Here is an 18893-nt window from a genome sequence, read left to right as displayed (position 1 = left end):
CGAGCCCTCGAGGCCCCTGGCTTGTATTATAATGCTTGTATGACTTATTTTATGTTTTAGAGTTGTGTTGTGATATCTTACCGTGAGTCCCTGATTTTGATCGTACACGTTTGCGTGCATGATTAGTGTATGATTGAATCGGGGACATCACCATATTTTTTTTGAACATCAGTACAGACGCAAGCGCTCATATATACGCGTATACACTCACCCCTATGAACGCACACACGCACACCCTACCCCTATGAGCACATTCGAGAGACTGAGCCGGCATGTCATCTTGAAATTTACGAAGTCACCGTAGGCGCCTCGTCGTCGATGGGAACGTCTCCTCCCACTGAAAGCGCCGGAAATCCTGAAATAAATTCAGGAATAATACGAGCACCAGGACTTGAACCCTGGTGGGCTGGGGATACCACTGCCTCTCTAACGTTGGTTCGTGAAAAAAAAATATTTATATTCCCGTAGAAACGCACGGCACAATTATCTACGTACTCCGTACATACGAAAACAAGAAACGCACGGCACAATTATCTACGTACTCCGTACATACGAAAACAACCATCTTTGCCTCGCCGCCCCGCGCCCTCGCCTCCTCTCCCTTTGACGCCTTCGCCCTAGTTAAACCTGACTTCTCGTTCGAAACCTGCTATCGACTTCTCCCACGATCTCACCTCGCTCGCTTCTCGTACCAAGGGTTTGGGGTTTGGGTTCGCTGGGTCGCCCCTGATTGATCTGGTCCTTCGGTCGGTGCGGCGGGGGCGCATGGCCGGCCCACCGGCGAGCCCCTCCGGCGACGGCGGCATCCCCACGGCCGGCGGCATCGGGGAGGAGCGGGACGTGTTCGTGCCCGTCGCGGATATCAGCCGCATCATGGGGAAGGTCATCCTGCCAGACGGGAGGATCGATGAGGGGGCCGTGCGGGAGCTGGCCTCCGAGTTCATCACCCGCCGGTAAATGGATCCGCCGCTCTTCGATCTCTGCTTGGCTTGAACGGCCTTTGGTTTCGGCGGCTGACCCGTCGGTGCTTTGCAGGGCGAGCGGCGAGAGCGACGGATGCAAGAGGGCGAAGCGGGAGGCCATGACCGTCGACGACCTGCTGTCCGAGATGGCGAAGCAGGGGTTTCAGGACCACATCGAACCCCTCAAGGCCTGCCTGCACAAGTACAGAGTGGCGCGTATACTGGTTTGATGGATGGTTTGGTAAATCAAAATCAGTTTTGCTAGAGCACATCTAGATGTCCCCAAGTATTGCGTATCTAAGTCATATGTCATTGATTTTACGCGAGGATTCGTGCGAGTATTTTTCTTATCTGTTTCTTTTTAGTTAGATTGAGTCACTTAGATGTACAATAACTAGTTTAAATAATAGTTCATCCTGGGGCAGTGATTTTGGCACCAAATTGGATGGTTGTTTTGCAGAACTTTTCTTCCCTAAACCGGCCGAGCCTTGCTTCGCTATACCCACCCTAAAAAGGGTTTTTAAGAAGGGATATTTCATACTTGGCTAATTATCAGCTACAAGTACAGAGGCACGTTGGGTAAAACAAAATTGGGGGGATTCTGAGATGATAATGGTGGATTGATTGACTAACTTGGTCTGATTGGCTTATCATCTTGGGGTTTGGGGACCGGCACTGCCTTTGGCACCAAATTGGATGGTTGTTTTGCAGAACTTTCTTCCTCTAAACAAGCCGAGCTTTGCCATCACTGCACCCTCCCTAAAAAAACATAAAAGGGGTATTTCATACTCAGCTAATTATCTGATTGTTGCTTCAGCCTAAACCATTTGATCAGCCTTAGGTTTTCTTGTTAAAAGTTACGTTATCTTGTACAATGGGAGAAGCTACTCTTGCTGTATTATATAAGCTTCGTCTCTCTTGTGTTGAAGTTGTTTCTCATCTTGCGAAATTTAAGCTTTTGCTAAAATTAGCCATCCTTGTATCTCTGTGATAACTTGTTTTTAAAAGCTACCTTGCACAATGGAGGCGCAACCAAACCCCCTGCCCGTGTCTGAGGTCAGGGGTTGGTCTGAGCTCCCACTTGATGCGCTTTCTGCAATCTTCATGAAGCTTGGGACCATTGAGATTCTGATGGGTGCGGGACTTGTGTGCCGCTCATGGCTGGTTACAGCTAAGTCCCCTGAGTTGTGGCGTTTCGTGGACATGACTCGCCACAAGGTGGTTTTCTCAAAGGCGGAAAATGTCATGTGCAAAATGGCAAAGGTGGCTATAGATCGTTCCGATGGACGGATGGAATCGTTCTGGGCTCAGAAGTTTGTCACTAGCGAACTCCTGAATTACATTGCAAGCAGGTATTGTTCTTTGCATTCTTGAATTTCAGCACTTTGTCTCTTACTCTGTATGTGTCAAACCTGGCAATCTTCTTAGCACTGATGCACTGTTTACAGTATTTACCTCCACTTAATAGCTTAATAAGTTGGTCGCAAAGCATGAATTTAATTTAGGAATTAGAGTGATATCAAATCAGGCCAATACATTTTTGCTAAACATGTTGTCAGCCTTTTATGATATTTTATTGTGACATGTCTAATAGTGTTCTTCAAGGTGTTCAACTGACACTTCAAATGCTTGAGGTGAGTGGTTTGCAAACTAAAGCATAATTGGCACATTTGTACGGCTACATTTGTCTCTGCAATTAGGAAAGCATATTTTGGATAGGTCGCTTCTAGACAAATAAGTTGGCTTGAGGTAGCTATCTTATTTGATATTTATGGTGCATCGTCATGTGATATTTATGATATTCGCTTATTACCACATTTGTAAGCTAGGTAGTGAGACTCTCATTTTATATTTTTCATATGGTAGATCTCTCTGACCACTTCACTATAAGGGGAAAAAATATGTTTAGTGTTTAACCTTGTTATACAGTTTTACCCGTACTTGTCTGGTTCTTCTCGGTTCATGTGATATCCTTCTACTTTCATACTTGTCACTGCAGATGCAACTTATTGAAGAGCATTCGGCTCATTGGTGCCTATTACTTTTGGGATGATGAGAACGTAGTAATTAAGCTTGCAGCTAAAATGTCCAACGCTAGAAGAGATAGAGTACTCTGATCAGAAGCAGTCATGGTCCTTTTTCATGGCGATCGGCGCAGCACGCCCAGAGCTGAAACGTCTAAGAGTCCGTTTGCCTTGGTTCGACTCGGATTCAATAGAGCGTGAGATGAGGATGGAACAGCGGAACGGCGATGACGAAGACGAGGAGGAGGAGGAAGAGGAGTCTGATGAGGCTTGGGAGGCAAGACACAATGAGGAGGCCTTCGCCATAGCAGAGAGCTTGCATGAGTTGCGGCTCCTTCAGATGGCAGGCTACGGCCTGACCAACAAAGGGGTATACGCCATCCTTGAAGGCTGCCCCCACCTCGAGTTCCTCGACCTTAGAGAATGCCTCCACATCGAAGTTAACGCTGAACTCCGAGCTCGCTGTGCCAATATCAGGCATGTCCGGCTGCCAGGACGGGAGCCTTATGTTCGGTGCCCAGAGCTCCAAACCATCGAGGCGGATGAAGGTCAAGTGATCGAGATGGCTGATCTCTATGAAACGGAGGCTCGCTCTCTGCACGACGAGCCAGCGATGGAGAATGATGACTATGGCGAGAACTATTGTGACTGCTGGGATGACTACTCGCTCCCCTCGTCCCCTGACTCGCCTGCCTTGCCGATGTACTCGATGGATGATCCCAGATACTACTGGGAGCTGTAAACAGATGCAGTTGTGCCATGTTCAGTAGTCCGAATTGGTCGAGTACTTGGCTACATGCATGAGTAGGCCTGTCTGTCTTGCCAATCTATTCCACGGATGATACAGATGCAGCTGTGCCATGTTCAGTAGTCCAAGTCACCGTCTTATTTTGGATCCTGAATATTTTGTGTGCATCCCTGCAGGAGGGCTTTTGATGTACAAACACGCCAATGGTGCTTTTGAACCATCTGCCTCTAGTGTCCGTTTGTGTAGTATTTGGACGTACGGACTGCTTGTTCTGAGTGTCTGTAGTAGGTAGTAACATCCATGTGTTTGATGCGTATGCAAGCTGATTACTATTCCCTCTGTTCCGTAATATAAGATCATTTTTGACACTAGACACTATTTCCTCCGTTTCATAATATAAGAGCATTTTTAACACTAATGCAAAAAACGCGATAATTCAAAACGGTGCCCGGGCTCATCTACTCCCGGTGAACAGTAAATTCAAAAAAATAGCAAAGAAATTCAAAAAAATCTAAATTTTTTACAAATGAAAGATGAGAGAATTTTTTAGGTGCGTGCAAATTTTCAAGGTGTTTGGACATTTGATGACCTCGTGGTGAAAAAAAACAAAATTCTGTCTACACAGTGCACTTTTTGGAAGTTTATTTGACAAGCCAAATTTGTTATTTTTGCCATGATCTTCTCAAATGTCCAAACAACTTGAAATTTGGCACGCACCTAAAAGAATCTCTTAACTTTCATGTGTAACAATTTCAGATTTTTTTGAACATTTTGCATTTTTTCAATTTTACTGTTCATTGGCAAGTGCAGCTGAGCCTAGGTGCAGAAACACTACACTCCAAAAAACGCTCTTATATTATGAGATGGAGGAAGTATGATATATGATAGTGGCAAAAATGGCCTCATATTTTGGGATGAAGGGAGTAGTTTGCTAGTACGCTACGTGAACCTTTTCCTGAACTTATTACTTGTGCTCTGAAGTTTAAAATCGAATAAATTATGGAGAGGGGGACATGCCAAAAGTAAAATTTATAAATAAAAATCTAGCAACCTTTTATTTTATCCTATACAAAATACGGATGGCGCAAAGGATATGGAGTTTCTACTTCCGAGCTCAAATGCAACATCCAAACAAATAGCAACAAAATTAAAAAGAAAATTGATTTCTTGGCAATAAACATATTTGAATTTTCTATGCACGTACAAAGTTTCCTGAAGAAGAACGTCCCCAAAGCTCTAGGAGTAAAAGAGCAAAACTGATACTTCAAAAGGGCTATTTTTAAAGCATTGATTCTTTTGTTCATCCAGAGCATTAGGAATCTTTTTTCTACAGGTCTGATGTCGACCTCACCGTTGTCCAGGACCATGCACTGACTCTCTCTTCCCCGGTGACCTAGCCAGGCATTGTCGCCATTGAAGATCGCCGCGTTGGATCGCCTGCGCCGTCGTCGAGCATCGCTTGCCAGCAGTTGCAACCGACCACACAACGATGTCGTTGTCCCACAACAACCCACAACTACTTCATATCGGGCTCCCGCTGAGTAGCAGCCTCCCACCGCCGCCGACACCGTGCGGGCTTTGCCCGCCGGCTAACCCTGATGGTGGTGAGGGGGATCGAATCACGGGGTGGCGGCTAGGGTTAGGTCGCATGTGACTTTCTCGTGAAGGGTTCACGTGAAAAAATAAACCCACCTTTTAGTATTTTTATTAAAAAAAAAGAATCACACGAAGTTAGAACACATGGAGATGTATGTTCCTAAAAGAACTCAGATTTGTTTAGCTATCTTTTTTTGTTGTTGCTGTTCATCTGGGTCTGACTTGAATTTTCTTTATACGTCTCTCTTTCCCGTAAAATTGAAGCCCTTATCGCAGGTTGCCATCCGTGCTTAGCCGCCTCTGCTCCCTTCGCCACCTCGCCCTGGAGGAAACGCGGCCTTCCGTTCGAAACCACTCTCTACTCCCGAGTTCTCCACGGCCTCGTCTCACCTGGCAAATTTATTTTTAAACAATGGCAGGTATATTGTTTGGACCGTGGCAAATTTGTTTTTGTACAAACCAAGACAATTTTTAAAGCATACGTCGTCATAAATTCTTTTTAGTAAATTATTTTTTCAAAACATGGCAATTTGTTGAACAAAGCCTTGCAAATTCGTTTGGTATACCATGGCAAATTACTTGAACATTCCATGGCAAACTTATTTTTGTTAGACTTTTTCACAAGTTTTATTTTCAATATTTATTTTGCCATCATCTTATACTTAACAATGACAACTTAGGTTCAAACATAATTGTTAAGTTTTTTCTTCTATGTGTTTTTAAGTTCTGGTTTTTTTTATTAGTTTCATAACTGGTCTGACTTGAGTGGGGCGTTTTGAAGCTCGACCCCATGGAGGTCGAAATGTTTGAACAATTCAAAATTTGAACTTTTCAGTTAAAAAAGAATGAAAAAATTGTACAAGTAGACAAGGATGTGTTGTGTATGTGTGTAAAAATTCTGAATGAAATTTGTTAAAATGCGACCTGAAAAAAAAGACAAATTCATCGACTTTGAGAATGAATAGTATCATGTGCTAAAAAGCCCTATAGTTTTTTTTCACAACCCTCATTTCATCGTAATTTGTCCCGAAAATTTACGCACATATGCGTTATGCCTCCATGTATAACAACAACAACAACAACAACAATAACAACAACAACAACAACAACAACAACAACAACAACAACAACAACAACAACAACAAAGCTTTTAGTCCCAAACAAGTTGGGGTAGGCTAGACGTGAAAACCATAAGATCTCACGACCAACTCATGGCTCTGGCACATGGATAGCAAGCTTCCATGCACCTCTGTCCATAGCTAGTTCTTTGGTGATATTTCAATCCTTCATGTCTCTCTTAACCGACTCCTCCCGTGTCAAATTCGGTCTATCCTGACTTCTCTTGACATTCTCTGCACACTTTAGCCGTCCGCTATGCACTGGGGCTTGCGCTGAATATGCCCAAATCATCTCAGACGATGTTAGACAAGCTTCTCTTCAATTGGTGTTACCCCAAACTCTATCTCGTATATCATCATTCCGGACTCGATCCTTCCTCGTGTGGCCACACATCCATCTCAACATACGCATCTCCGTCACACCTAACTGTTGAACATGTCGTCTTTTATTCGGCCAACACTCAGCGCCATACAACATTGCGGGTCGAACCCCCGTCCTGTAGAACTTGCTTATGCCTCCATGTATATCTGTATTTTTTCAAAAAAAATTGAAACTTAGAAATATGAATTTTGATGAATTTTTAAAATTGCAAATGAAGGTCTTCATGGAGCTCAGCCTCCAAAAGCAATTTTCAATGTGACTTTATGTAGTATATTTTTGTACAAGCATGGCATTTTTGTGTTTTTTTTCTTTCAAAAATATGTGGCAATGGTAACTTTTTCTGTGGTGTACCTTTGCATATTTTTGTTTATTTTTTGCCATGCGAGCTTTTACATGGCAAAATTAGTTTGTCGTTGGTGGCAAAATTTACTTGCTTGTATCATACCACCTCTGTATCATAATATAAGACGTTTTGATGTTCAATTTAAACTACAAAAACGTCTTATTATTAGCTTTTTTAGCCAATTATTATTAGTTAGCTTACAAAGAAAGTACATTAGCATTTTGTGTGTTTTCCTTCTTTTTTTCCTGTCAGTTCTTATGTGTGTGATTAGGCTGCGAGACCTAGTGATGTAATTTTTATTTCTGGTATTCGTTGTACTGCCATGATTGAAGATGAATAGATTGTAAGTTTTTCCGAGAAAAAAAAGAGCCCTGTCCAGATTGGTTTCTCGGATGGTTCTCCCAGGGAACGAAATTGTTCGCTAGATGGAAGCCTCCAGGGAACGATCGCTGGTTATTCCTCATCGCAGTTTGCCACCTGTGCCTCGCATCCTCCGCTTCCTTCGCCACCTCGCCCTCGGGCAAACGCCGATTTCTCCTTCCAAACGTACGCTCGCTTTCTCGTTCCAAGGGACCAAGGGTTCGGGGGATTTTTTTTTTTTTTTGAGAAAAGGGTTCGGGGTTTGGCTTTGGTGGGGCGAGACGGTGGGTTCCCTGAAACCGCGCGGGACCGCATGGCCGACCCATCGGCGAGCCCCTCCGGCGACGGCGGGAGCCGCATTAGTAGCGGCAGCCCCACGGCCGGCGGCATCGGGGAGGAGCGGGACGTGCTCCTGCCCGTCGCCGATATCAGCCGCTCTTGGATCTCTGCTTGGCTTGAACGGCCTTCGTTTTTAGCGGCTGACGCGTCGGTGCTTTGCATGGAGAGCGGCGAGAGCGACGGATGCAAGAGGGCGAAGCGGGAGGCCACGGCCGGCGACGACCTGCTGCCCGAGACGGCGAAGCAGGGGTTTCAGGCCCACCCGCACAAGAACAGATCGGTGCGTATACTGGTTTGATGGATGTTTGGGTAAATCATACGTAATTGGGTGGATTCTGAGATGATAAGGGGGGAATGGATTGATTTGCTAACTTGGTCTGATTGGCTTATCATCGATTGCAAAGCTTAAATAACCACTCCTGCATTGCATAACCTTCGTCTGTCTTTTGTTAAAGCTTTCTCATCGTGCAAATTTCAAGCTCTTGCTGAATTTGGGCATCCTTGTTATCTATCTCTGTGATGACACCTCATTTCTTAGGAGCTCCCTTGCACAATGGAGGTGGTGGAGCTAAGCCCCTTGCCCGTGCCTGATGTCAGGGATTGGTCTGAGCTCCCACTCGATGCCCTTTCTGCAATCTTCATGAAGCTTGGGACCATCGAGATTCTGATGCGCGCCGAACTTGTGTGCCGCTCATGGCGCATAACAGCCAAGTCCCCTGACTTGTGGCGTTTCGTGGACATGACGCGCCACAAGGTGGTTTTCTCAAAGGCAGAAAATGTCTTGTGCGAAATGGCAAAGGTGGCTATAGATCGCTCCGAGGGACGGATGGAATCGTTCTGGGCTCAGAAGTTTGTCACTAGCGAACTCCTAAATTACATTGCAAACAGGTATTGTTCTTTGCGTTCTTGAATTTCAGCACTTGATCTCTTGCTCTGTATGTGTCAAACTTAGCAGCCTTTTAGCACTGACCCACACTGGTTGCGGTATTTACCTCCACCTAACAGATTAACAAGTTGGTCGCAAGATGTGAATTTAATTTAGGAAATAAACTGATACGTTATTGTGACACATGTCTAATAGTGTTATCTTCAAGGTGTTCAAAGGACACCCCAATTGCTTGAGCTGAGTGGTTTGCAAACTAAAACAAAATTGGCACATCTATACGGTTGTATTTGTCTCTAAAATTAGGCAGACATATTTAGGACAGGTCAGTTAGAGCCAAATAAGTTGGCTTGAGATACTGAGACTGGTAGGTCATCTTCAACGCTAATCCTCAAATCGCCCCCAAATGTCCGGCCTAGATGGTCCGGACACTTTCAAGCCTCCAGCGCCGCTCAACAAATTGGGCTTCTCTGGACGTCTGAAATCCCTACAGCGGCCACAAATCGGGGGCGTTCTGGGGGTGTCCGGACGTGGGCGTCCGACAACCCGGACACACCCTAAAACCCCTCTCCTTCTCTAGAACCATCAGCATTGATGCCGCTCTCACCGTCTCGCGGCTACCCGCATTCACGCCGGCGCGCCACCCAAGAAGCCTTTCTCCCACTCTTAAAACTGATCGGCCTTCCCCCAAAGCCTATCCTCTCACCCACTCCTCCTCCCCTCCCAAAGCCGTGCATACCACACCTCCACCACCGGCCGCCGGGCAGAAAACCGAGGAGGAGAAGGAGCGCAGCCGGGCATGGTGGCTGTCGACGGCTACCGCTCGGACCAGCCTCTGGCACGCCAGGACTCTGGATCCGGGGGGAGCTCCAGATCCAATTCACGACGTCACCCCCTTTTGCCGGTCCGTCTTCCTTGACCGCTGCGTCCACCATGTAGGAGAAGCCAGTCAACGACATTGATGGGGCAAAGATCGAGACGGAGGACTCCGAGGAGGAGAAGCCGCCGCTGCCCGCCCTAGCGGTGGCGACGGACACCGAGTTACAGCAGAACATGCAGATCGTGCAGAACCACTGTACATTTGGGGGCGTCCATTTCATGAATAGCGTTGGAGATGCCCATTGCCCTTATTAGATATTTACGGTACATTGTTATGTGATATTTAGGACAGGTCGTTTATTGCCAAATTAGATATTTACGTTCCAGCAGCACATGGACAGGTCGTTTATTTGATATTTATCATATGGTACATGTGTCCAACTACTTCGCTTTAAAGAGAAAATACATTTACTGTTTAAACTTGTAATACAGCCTTACTGTACTTGTCTGATTTTGCTCTGTTCATGTGATATCCTGTTTATTTTAATTTTTCTCTCTGTAGATGCAACTCATTGAAGAGCATTCGACTCATTGCCTCCCAATACTTTTGGGATGACGCAGTAACTAAGCTTGCCGCTAGATGTCCAATGCTAGAAGAGATAGAGTACTCTGGTCAGAAGCTGTCGTGGCCATTTTTCAAGCGGATCGGTGCTGCTCGCCCAGAGCTGAAACGTTTAAGAGTCCGTTTGCCTTGGGTCGACGAGGAGGAAGAGGAGGAGCTTTATGAGGCCTCGGAGGCGAGACACAACGAGGAGGCCTTCGCCATAGCAGAGAGCTTGCAGGAGTTGCAGCTCCTTCAGATGGCAGGCTACGGCCTGACTGAAAAGGGGGTGTACGCCATCCTTGAAGGCTGCCCCCACCTCGAACTCCTCGACCTTAGAGAATGCGGCAACCTCGAAGTTGATGATGAACTCCGAGCTCTCTGTGCCAATATCAGGCATGCCCAGCTGCCAGGAGTGGTGGGGTCTCCTCCTCACGTTCAGTGCCCAGATCTCCGTACCATCGAGGAGAACGAAGGTGAAGTGATAGAGCAATCTGATCTCTATGCTTGCTCTCCGCACAACGAGGCAGCGATGGACAGCGATGGCTACGGCCAGTGCTATTGTCATGGCTGCGGCGAGTACTATTGCGAATACTACTGCGATTGCTACTGCGAGTACTCCCTGCTCCCCTGGGATGACTACAGAGATGACACACCTCTCTTGCGCAACGTGACCTACTCCAAGGATGATCCCAGATACTACTGGGAGCTGTGACAGATGCAACTAGCTAGCTGTGCCATGTTCGGTAGTCCAAGTCACTGTCTTGGGGTTTTAGATCTTGAAGAGTTTGTGTGTATCCCTGCAGGAGGGCTTCTGATGTACTACTCCCTCCGTTCCAAATTACTCATCGTGATTTTAGTTCAAATTTGAACTAAAACCACGATGAGTAATTTGGAACGGAGGGAGTACAAACAAGCCAGTGGTGCTTTTGAACTATCTGCCTATAGTGTGTGTTTTAATAGTTACAACCGTCTAGTAGTACTAACTCCTACTAGGTATCATCCACTAACTGAGATGCGCATGCAAGTGTTGGTTTGCTAGTACTCAGCTGTATTCTCAAGCTATCTCCGCGAACCTTTTCCGAAACTTATTACTTCCTAAAAACGTATATCTTGTGCTCCCTTCGTGTAGTATAAAAAACACTCTTTATGTTATGTGACGGAGGGAGTAGAATTTACTTTGTACTATACTAGCGCATATGCCCGTGCGTTGCAACGGGAGATATTTATTACGACAAGCAACGGGAGAGAAATGATGTGTCCTCCGAAAATATTCTCCGTAGCGGTGGCCGACAGAGCTAGGAGCTGTGATCTTCTTCTCGTGGGTCATGTTTGGCTGACGAGATCTTGATAGTGGTGGGGTTGGTCGGCGTCTCCTATCACGGCGTAACCAAATTTATTACTAATTGCAGCGCATAAATCAAAGACTCGACGACATGTTGCTAGCTAGTTGAACAAACACGTTCTATTGACCAATGGCAAGCGTGGATATGTAAGAACATAATGCAGCATCAGATTTGAAACATATTTTATTTTTTTTCAAACCTACCATAAAAAATAAGAAAGAATTTGCGTATATTCTTTGAAACATGAACATTTTTTGAAATTTCAAACAGTTTTTGAAAATTCTGAATATTCCCAAAAGACATGAGCAAAATTTTAAATTGGAATATATTTTCCTAAATTCACAAAAAAAAAATCTGAAAACATGAACCTTTTATAATAAACTGAACATTTTTTGAATTAGTGACCAATTTTTTTTAAATGGTAACATGTTTTGAACATTCAGAAAGTTTTTGAAAATGTTTTTTCAATTAAGAAAATTATTTTAATTTTGTAACCATTTCGCAAAAAAAAACATTTTCCAATTTGAATTTTTTTTCTAAATGCAAAAAGAAACATTGGAAATTGTGAATAATTGCATAAAATATAAACATTTTTTGAAAAATTGGGAACTTCTGTTTTATTTTGAAGAAATTTCAGAACAAAAACAAAGTTCTGAACTTTATAAAACAATTGTTTTTTAGACAGTCGAATATTTATCGAAAACTTGAAGCAAAAATTGAAACTCTGAGGTTTTTTGAAAATTTCGAATTTATTAGAAAAGAAAAAAACGAAATTAAACTTGGAAGGGTAAAACGTAAAAATAATTAGGAAAGCAAAAGAGACAAAAAGAGAAAAAAGACAGAATACAGGATAAAACAAAAATTGGCCGGCCTAGTATTGGGCGACTTCTGCGAAACTTTGGGTATTTGACGCTCTGTGCGGTAAATAGGGTTCTGCCAGCTGTGTGCGTAGGAAAATAAGTAGCCTTGCTGCACTGGGCCTCAACGCCCGGCCCAGGTACGAAATCTGGACAACTCGTTTTTCTTTTCTAGCACACGAAAGCACAAAAATTTAGTACCACCTCAGATAAAAGAAAAATCTTTTCTTTGGTGAATGGATGAAAAAAGTGGAGAAACGCACCTTGCTTTATTAGTAGGTATAGATTTATCGTAACTTTGTATATTTATATCTTCCTCAATTATTTGACCTATTGTGAACTCATATGCAGTTATTTAAAAATGACAATTCCAAACCCAAGGGACAAAGCTAGTAAGAGAACAAAGCTCAAATTTAGACAGGGGCCCTTGATTTCGCAGATGTGTCGCCTCAAATTTAGACAGTGCAACACAACCATCGCAGCAGCAGAGGTAAATCTTAACATGAATGCTGCATCATGCAGTTGCACGTTTCGTGCCCGGGAGCGCACGCTCTCGACCGCACGATTTGGCTAGATCAAGTATGTGCCACCTGGTTGAGGTCAAGGCAAGGGGGCCCACTTCATGACCCGTTTCGCTGAGATAGTGTAGTGGAGCACAGCCGTAATGATGGAGGAGAGGTTGCAATCGAGGGCGCCAGAGGCGAGATAGCAGCCGCCGGGCAAACGGATGCCCTGCACTGCCCCCACTGGCATGAGGTAAGCCGGAGACCCGCATGCGACCCAAATCCTCTCGCAACCGGGGCTTCCATGGTTTGTTTGCCGGCGATTCGAGCGAGGGTCGGCGGCTGGGTGTGATCTGTTTCATCTAATTTCATACGATTTTGTGGGTTGTTTTCCGCAGTAGTTTCTCGGGCAGGGGGTGAAATTCATGGCGATGTTGTACACAACGGTTGCGCGCCCGGCGGGGAGGGGGTGGATTCATGGGGCCCACACGCATGCAGCAGGGATGCTCGTGTTTGCGGTTTTTTCTCACGGCGACATGGTTGCAGCGGTGAGGATCGGGGACGAGCAGCAGGAAGGCCCAACAATGATCTTGTGAGGTGACTGCACAGATTTGTCCCCCCTTCACATCCTTTTGAGTTTCTGTTAGGTGTCAGCGACAGTAGCAATAGTTGCAAGCAAAGGCTGTTAGAGTTGGCTGGTAAGCACTAATTGTTGCACATCCATGGGATTTTTTGCAGGAAGTTGAGGTCTTTGTGCATGTAGCACTGGAGGAAGTTGCACAAATAGCCATACTAAGTTGCATGCATAGCCACTTAGATGGTGTCAGGAGTGTGTGATAGTAGTAGTAGTTGCGAGCAAGACGTACCGGGGTTGGCTGGTAACTAGTAATAGTTGCACATCCTCGGGTGTTTTTATGGGGTGTTTTTTTGTTTGGGTGAAATGCAACATGAAGCAGTACAACGTAGTATCATTGTTGGTTTGATGACTAGGGGTTTAAGTTGGCTAGGATCAGGGATGATGCTGAAGGTGGTGGAGGCAGCATGTTTTTTCTTTTCTGTTTTAGCTTTTTTTATTGAATGCATCATGTGGATAATGGGATGGGAGGGGCCGAGGGGCCAATGTGTGCGGATTGCAAAATGTGCCTACTACGGCATACATCTTCGTTGCTTTTTTTACTAATTGTAGACGTTATTTTTTGCAGATAGAGAAGGTAGAAGAAATGGTTGTAGAGGGAGAGGTGGGCGGCAGTGAAGGAGCGGCATGTCCTCCCCCCTTTTCTCTCCAGTTTCCTATTTATATGTTTTTTATTAACAATGCTTGTTTAATTTTTGTTTGTTTGTTCCATGCAAGGGACTAAACCCCGTTCTGAACGGCGGACACGAAACAGGCCACTGACCAACAGCCACCCACCGATGATAATTGTAGGATCAAGAGGATATCAACCAGAGGGGTGAATGAGAGATTTAAAATTTCTTTCAAAACTTCAGATCTCTCAGTACAACATAGCGAAAAGTAAACCTAATCATGAGCAGGATCAACCGACAACTAATAGACTGGACGAAAAACTAGACTGAGTGAAACAATTCAACTAAGTTTTCAACGTAAGATACGATAATCCTATGAGATTAATAGCACAATACTCTGGCAACAAAGATGGTGATAAAAACGAGGACAAGACAATCAACATCGAAGATAATGCACATGAGAAATAATGTGATCACCATAGAAGCAAAGCATACATGTCACTGAGAAGTGTTCATCAGGGACAGACTGAGTTCGATCAGTAAGTAGCACCAGATGAACAACAAGCGCACATACAAACAAACTACCTTAGGAACAACAAATATGAATATGCAACACAACATAGTCATGGTACTAATAGAATAACTAGAGATATGATCAGTTGAATGATTTCGAAGAACAATACTAGAAACAGAACTAAAGAATTACTAAATATAAATTTGGATGAGAAATAATCAGTGATGCTCGATGGTGACAAGTGATTTGGTAGACCAGTTCACTCCTCTGCAAAAGAGCTACATCTAGTTGGAGGGACTTGTGATTGAAGACAAGAGCAAACCTCTCTCTGTCTTATTCTCCTCAACGTGAAGTTGACCAGAGTTCAGTTGATTTTACTCGTGGTAAATTCTTCTTGGCGATCTCCAAACCTTCAACGGACTTGTTTCGCAAACCACAGTGACTCTTATTGATGACGACTTTGACTTGGCGAAGACAATTACTCTTCGACTCTCAAGCCGACACTTAACCGTCTAAAGAGTTAGCAGCTCTCAAAAGTAATAGGCACAAAAGCTGTCAATTTAGATCTACTATTATGCTCAACCACTATCTAAGTTTTAGCTCTTGATTTTTCTCTCAGTGGATTTTAAACTCAAATCTCTCAGAGAGGGATGCTCAATCAATCTTCCACAATCTCAAATGGAGCAACCAGCGAATCATGTTGGTGCGGGGTGTCTATTTATAGCCGCGACCTTCTTAGTAGAGAAATGACCATCTAGGACACGTGGTACAGTCAATGGCCAACCGGCATGTTTCCAACGGCCAGATTTTGATCGCCCCCGGCAATTTTACAGGAGGAACAAGTAAAGTTGACTCCTCGGTTCAAAACATTCCTCTCACAACCCAGAAGATCTTCGTCTCTGGCTGACAAGTAAATGTATCAAAGCAAAAAGAGTTTTCTCCCAACTCTCATAGTATAGGTTTCGGTTAAGCATCACAATAAATATAAGTCTTGAAATACCTACCCCTCTTAATACTACGGTGGTCTTATGACTCAAGTAAGAAAATAAAATGACGAAACAAATGCAACGTATTCACTTCATCCTCATTCTTCAAGGTTGCGGTCATTTATTCTCGAATGCCTCACGTACCAATTGCATTGTATTTTTGGGGGTCATCTCCGACATTCAATCTTCCCGGAATCAACCTCCTTGGAATCTGTTAATCTTCTCTGCATCGCAGAATACTTTCACCAAAGTTTATAGCAAACTTCTCGAAAGATTATAGTAATCTTCTCGATATTCCAGGAACTATTTCTCTCTGCGTGCACTAGCAAACAATCAGTCACATGCTCATTTTTTACAACAATTTCCAAAACACAAGGGGAAAGACGTTGCACCAATAATAATGAAAAGGAGGGAGTGAAACGTGAGGTAAGTAGCAAAGTACAACATTTTTTGGGCAATGACACTATCTGGCATAGATGTTTCTAATTTGATTTTCCACGCTCTCTCTTCACCCGTAGAGTGATAATCAACTTTGTATTGTAAAGCGACAGAAACGGAAAACACGTGCGCATTTGATGGACCCACATGGAGATGATGCATCCTCTGCAGCAGTAATCAGGTAGCAGTATTTCCAATAGGCATTTCCACACACAAGCTGTTAGGGAACGTAGCATGCAATTTCAAAAAAAAAATCCTACGCTCATGCAAGATCTATCTAGGAGAGCAATGAGAGGGGGAGAGTGTGTCCACGTACCCTCGTAGACCGAAAGCGGAAGCGTTAGCTTAACGCGGTTGACGTAGTCGAACGTCTTCTCGATCCAACCGATCAAGCACCGAACGTACGGCACCTCTGAGTTCTGCACACGTTCAACTCGATGACGTCCCTCGAACTGATCCAGCAAAGTGTCGAGGGAGAGTTTTGTTAGCACGACGGCGTGGTGACGGTGATGGTGAAGTGATCCGCGCAGGGCTTCGCCTAAGCACTACGACAATATGACCGGAGGAGTAAACGGTGGAGGGGGGCTCCGAACACGGCTAAGAAGCAATTGATGTGCTTTGGGGTGCCCCTGCCCCCGTATATAAAGGAGTAGAGGGGAGGAGGCCGGCCCTAGGGGGCGCTCCAAGTGGGGGGACACCCACTAGGACTCCTAGTCCTAGTCGGCCCCCCTTCCTTCTTTCGGAGGGGGAAAGGGGGAAGGAGAGGGAGAGGGAGAAGGAAAGGGGGGCCGCACCCCCTCCCCTTGTCCAATTCGGACTCCCCATGGGGGGACGCGCGCCACCCCCTTGTGGGCTGCCCTCTCTCTCCCCTATGGCCCATGTGGCCCATTACTTTCCCCAGGGGGTTCCGGTAACCCCTCGGTACTCCGATAAATATCCAAAACACTCTGAAACCATTCCGGTGTCTGAATACTATAGTCCATTATATTAATCTTTACCTCTCGACCATTTCGAGACTCCTCGTCATGTCCGTGATCTCATCCGGGACTCCGAACAATCTTCGGTCACAAAAACACGTAACTCATAATACAAATCGCCATCGAACGTTAAGCATGCGAACCCTACGGGTTCGAGAACTATGTAGACATGACCGAGACACCTCTTCGGTCATTAACCAATAACGGAACCTGGATGCTCATATTGGTTCCCACATATTCTACAAAGATCTTTATCGGTCAAACCGTTATGACAACATACGTTATTCCCTTTTTCATCGGTATGTTACTTGCCCGAGATTCGATCGTCGGTATCCTCATACCTAGTTCAATCTCGTTACCGGCAAGTCTCTTTACTCGTTCCGTAATGCATCATCCCATAACTAACTTATTAGTAACATTGCTTGCAAGGCTTATCATGATGTGCATTACCGAGAGGGCCCAGAGATACCTCTCTGATACTCGGAGTGACAAATCCTAATCTCGATCTATGCCAACCCAACAAAACACCTTCGGAGATACCTGTAGAGCATCTTTATAATCACCCAGTTATGTTGTGACGTTTGATAGCACACAAGGTATTCCTCCGGTATCTGGGAGTTGCATAATCTCATAGTCAAAGGAATATGTATAAGTTATGAAGAAAGCAGTAGCAATAAAACTTAACGATCATTATGCTAAGCTAACGGATGGGTCTTGTCCATCACATCATTCACCTAATAATGTGATCCCGTTCACCAAATGACAACACATGTCTATGGTTAGGAAACTTAACCATCTTTGATTAACAAGCTAGTCTAGTAGAGGCTTACTGGGGACACGGTGTTTTGTCTATGTATCCACACATGTATCAAGTTTCCGGTTAATACAATTCTAGCATGAATAATAAAAATTTATCATGATTTAAGGAAATATAAAATAACAACTTTATTATTGCCTCTAGGTCATATTTCCTTCAGTCTCACACTTGCACTAGAGTCAATAATCTAGTTCACATCGCCATGTGATTTAACACCAATACTTCACATCTTTATGTGAATAACACCCATAGTTCACATCGCCATGTGACCAACACCCAAAGGGTTTACTAGAGTCAATAATCTAGTTCACATCGCTATGTGATTAACACTCAAAGAGTACTAAGGTGTGATCATGTTTTGCTTGTGAGAGAAGTTTAGTCAAGGGGTCTCACACATTTAGATACATATGTTTTTTTGCAAATTTCTATGTCTAGAATGCTCTGCATGGAGCTACTCTAGATAATTGCTCCCACTTTCAATATGTATCCAGATTGACTCAGAGTCATCCAGATCGGTGTCAAAGCTTGCATCGACGTAACTCTTTACGACGAACTCTTTATCACCTCCATAACCGAGAGATATTTCCTTAGTCCTCTAAGGATAACTTTGACCGCTATCCAGTGATCCACTCCTGGATCACTATTGTACCTCCTTGCCAAACCCATGGCAAGGCACACAATAGGTCTGGTACACAGCATGGCATACTTTATAGAACCTATGACTGAGGCATAGGGAATGACCTCCATTCTCTCTCTATATTCTTCCATGGTCGGGTTTTGAGTCTAACTCAACTTCACACCTTGCAACACAGGCAAGAACTCCTTCTTTGACTATTCCATTTTGAACTACTTCAAAATCTTGTCAAGGTATGTACTCATTGAAAAAAAATATCAAGCGTCTTGATCTATCTCTATAGATCTTGATGCCCAATATGTACGCAGCTTCACCGAGGTTTTTCATTGAAAAATTCTTATTCAATTATCCTTTTATGCTATCCAGAAATTCTATATAATTTCCAATCAGCAATATGTCAT

At 44.3% G+C, this 18893-nt stretch overlaps 2 protein-coding genes and 1 pseudogene across 2 annotated transcripts; all 3 read left to right on the top strand.

Moving 5' to 3' along the window:
* Positions 1 to 599: 599 nt before the first annotated feature.
* LOC109779332 (F-box protein SKIP19-like) lies at positions 600 to 4029 on the top strand (annotated as a pseudogene).
* A 3696-nt stretch (positions 4030 to 7725) lies between these two features.
* LOC109779327 (putative F-box/LRR-repeat protein 9) lies at positions 7726 to 11083 on the top strand. Its single transcript, XM_073495971.1, has 2 exons — positions 7726 to 8760; positions 10137 to 11083. Exons 1-2 carry the CDS (start codon positions 8426 to 8428, stop codon positions 10888 to 10890), a joined length of 1089 nt encoding a protein of 362 aa, XP_073352072.1. The 5' UTR covers positions 7726 to 8425; the 3' UTR covers positions 10891 to 11083.
* On the top strand, positions 7847 to 8170 carry LOC141043088 (uncharacterized). The gene has a single exon (XM_073512010.1). The coding sequence runs from the start codon at positions 7847 to 7849 to the stop codon at positions 8168 to 8170; it is 324 nt and encodes a 107-aa protein (XP_073368111.1).
* Positions 11084 to 18893: the final 7810 nt, after the last annotated feature.

Source organism: Aegilops tauschii, chromosome 3, assembly GCF_002575655.3.
Source record: "Aegilops tauschii subsp. strangulata cultivar AL8/78 chromosome 3, Aet v6.0, whole genome shotgun sequence".
NCBI lineage: Eukaryota > Viridiplantae > Streptophyta > Magnoliopsida > Poales > Poaceae > Aegilops > Aegilops tauschii.
The sequence above is the reverse complement of the archived record's forward strand: the minus strand, read 5'-3'. Positions and strand labels throughout refer to the sequence as shown.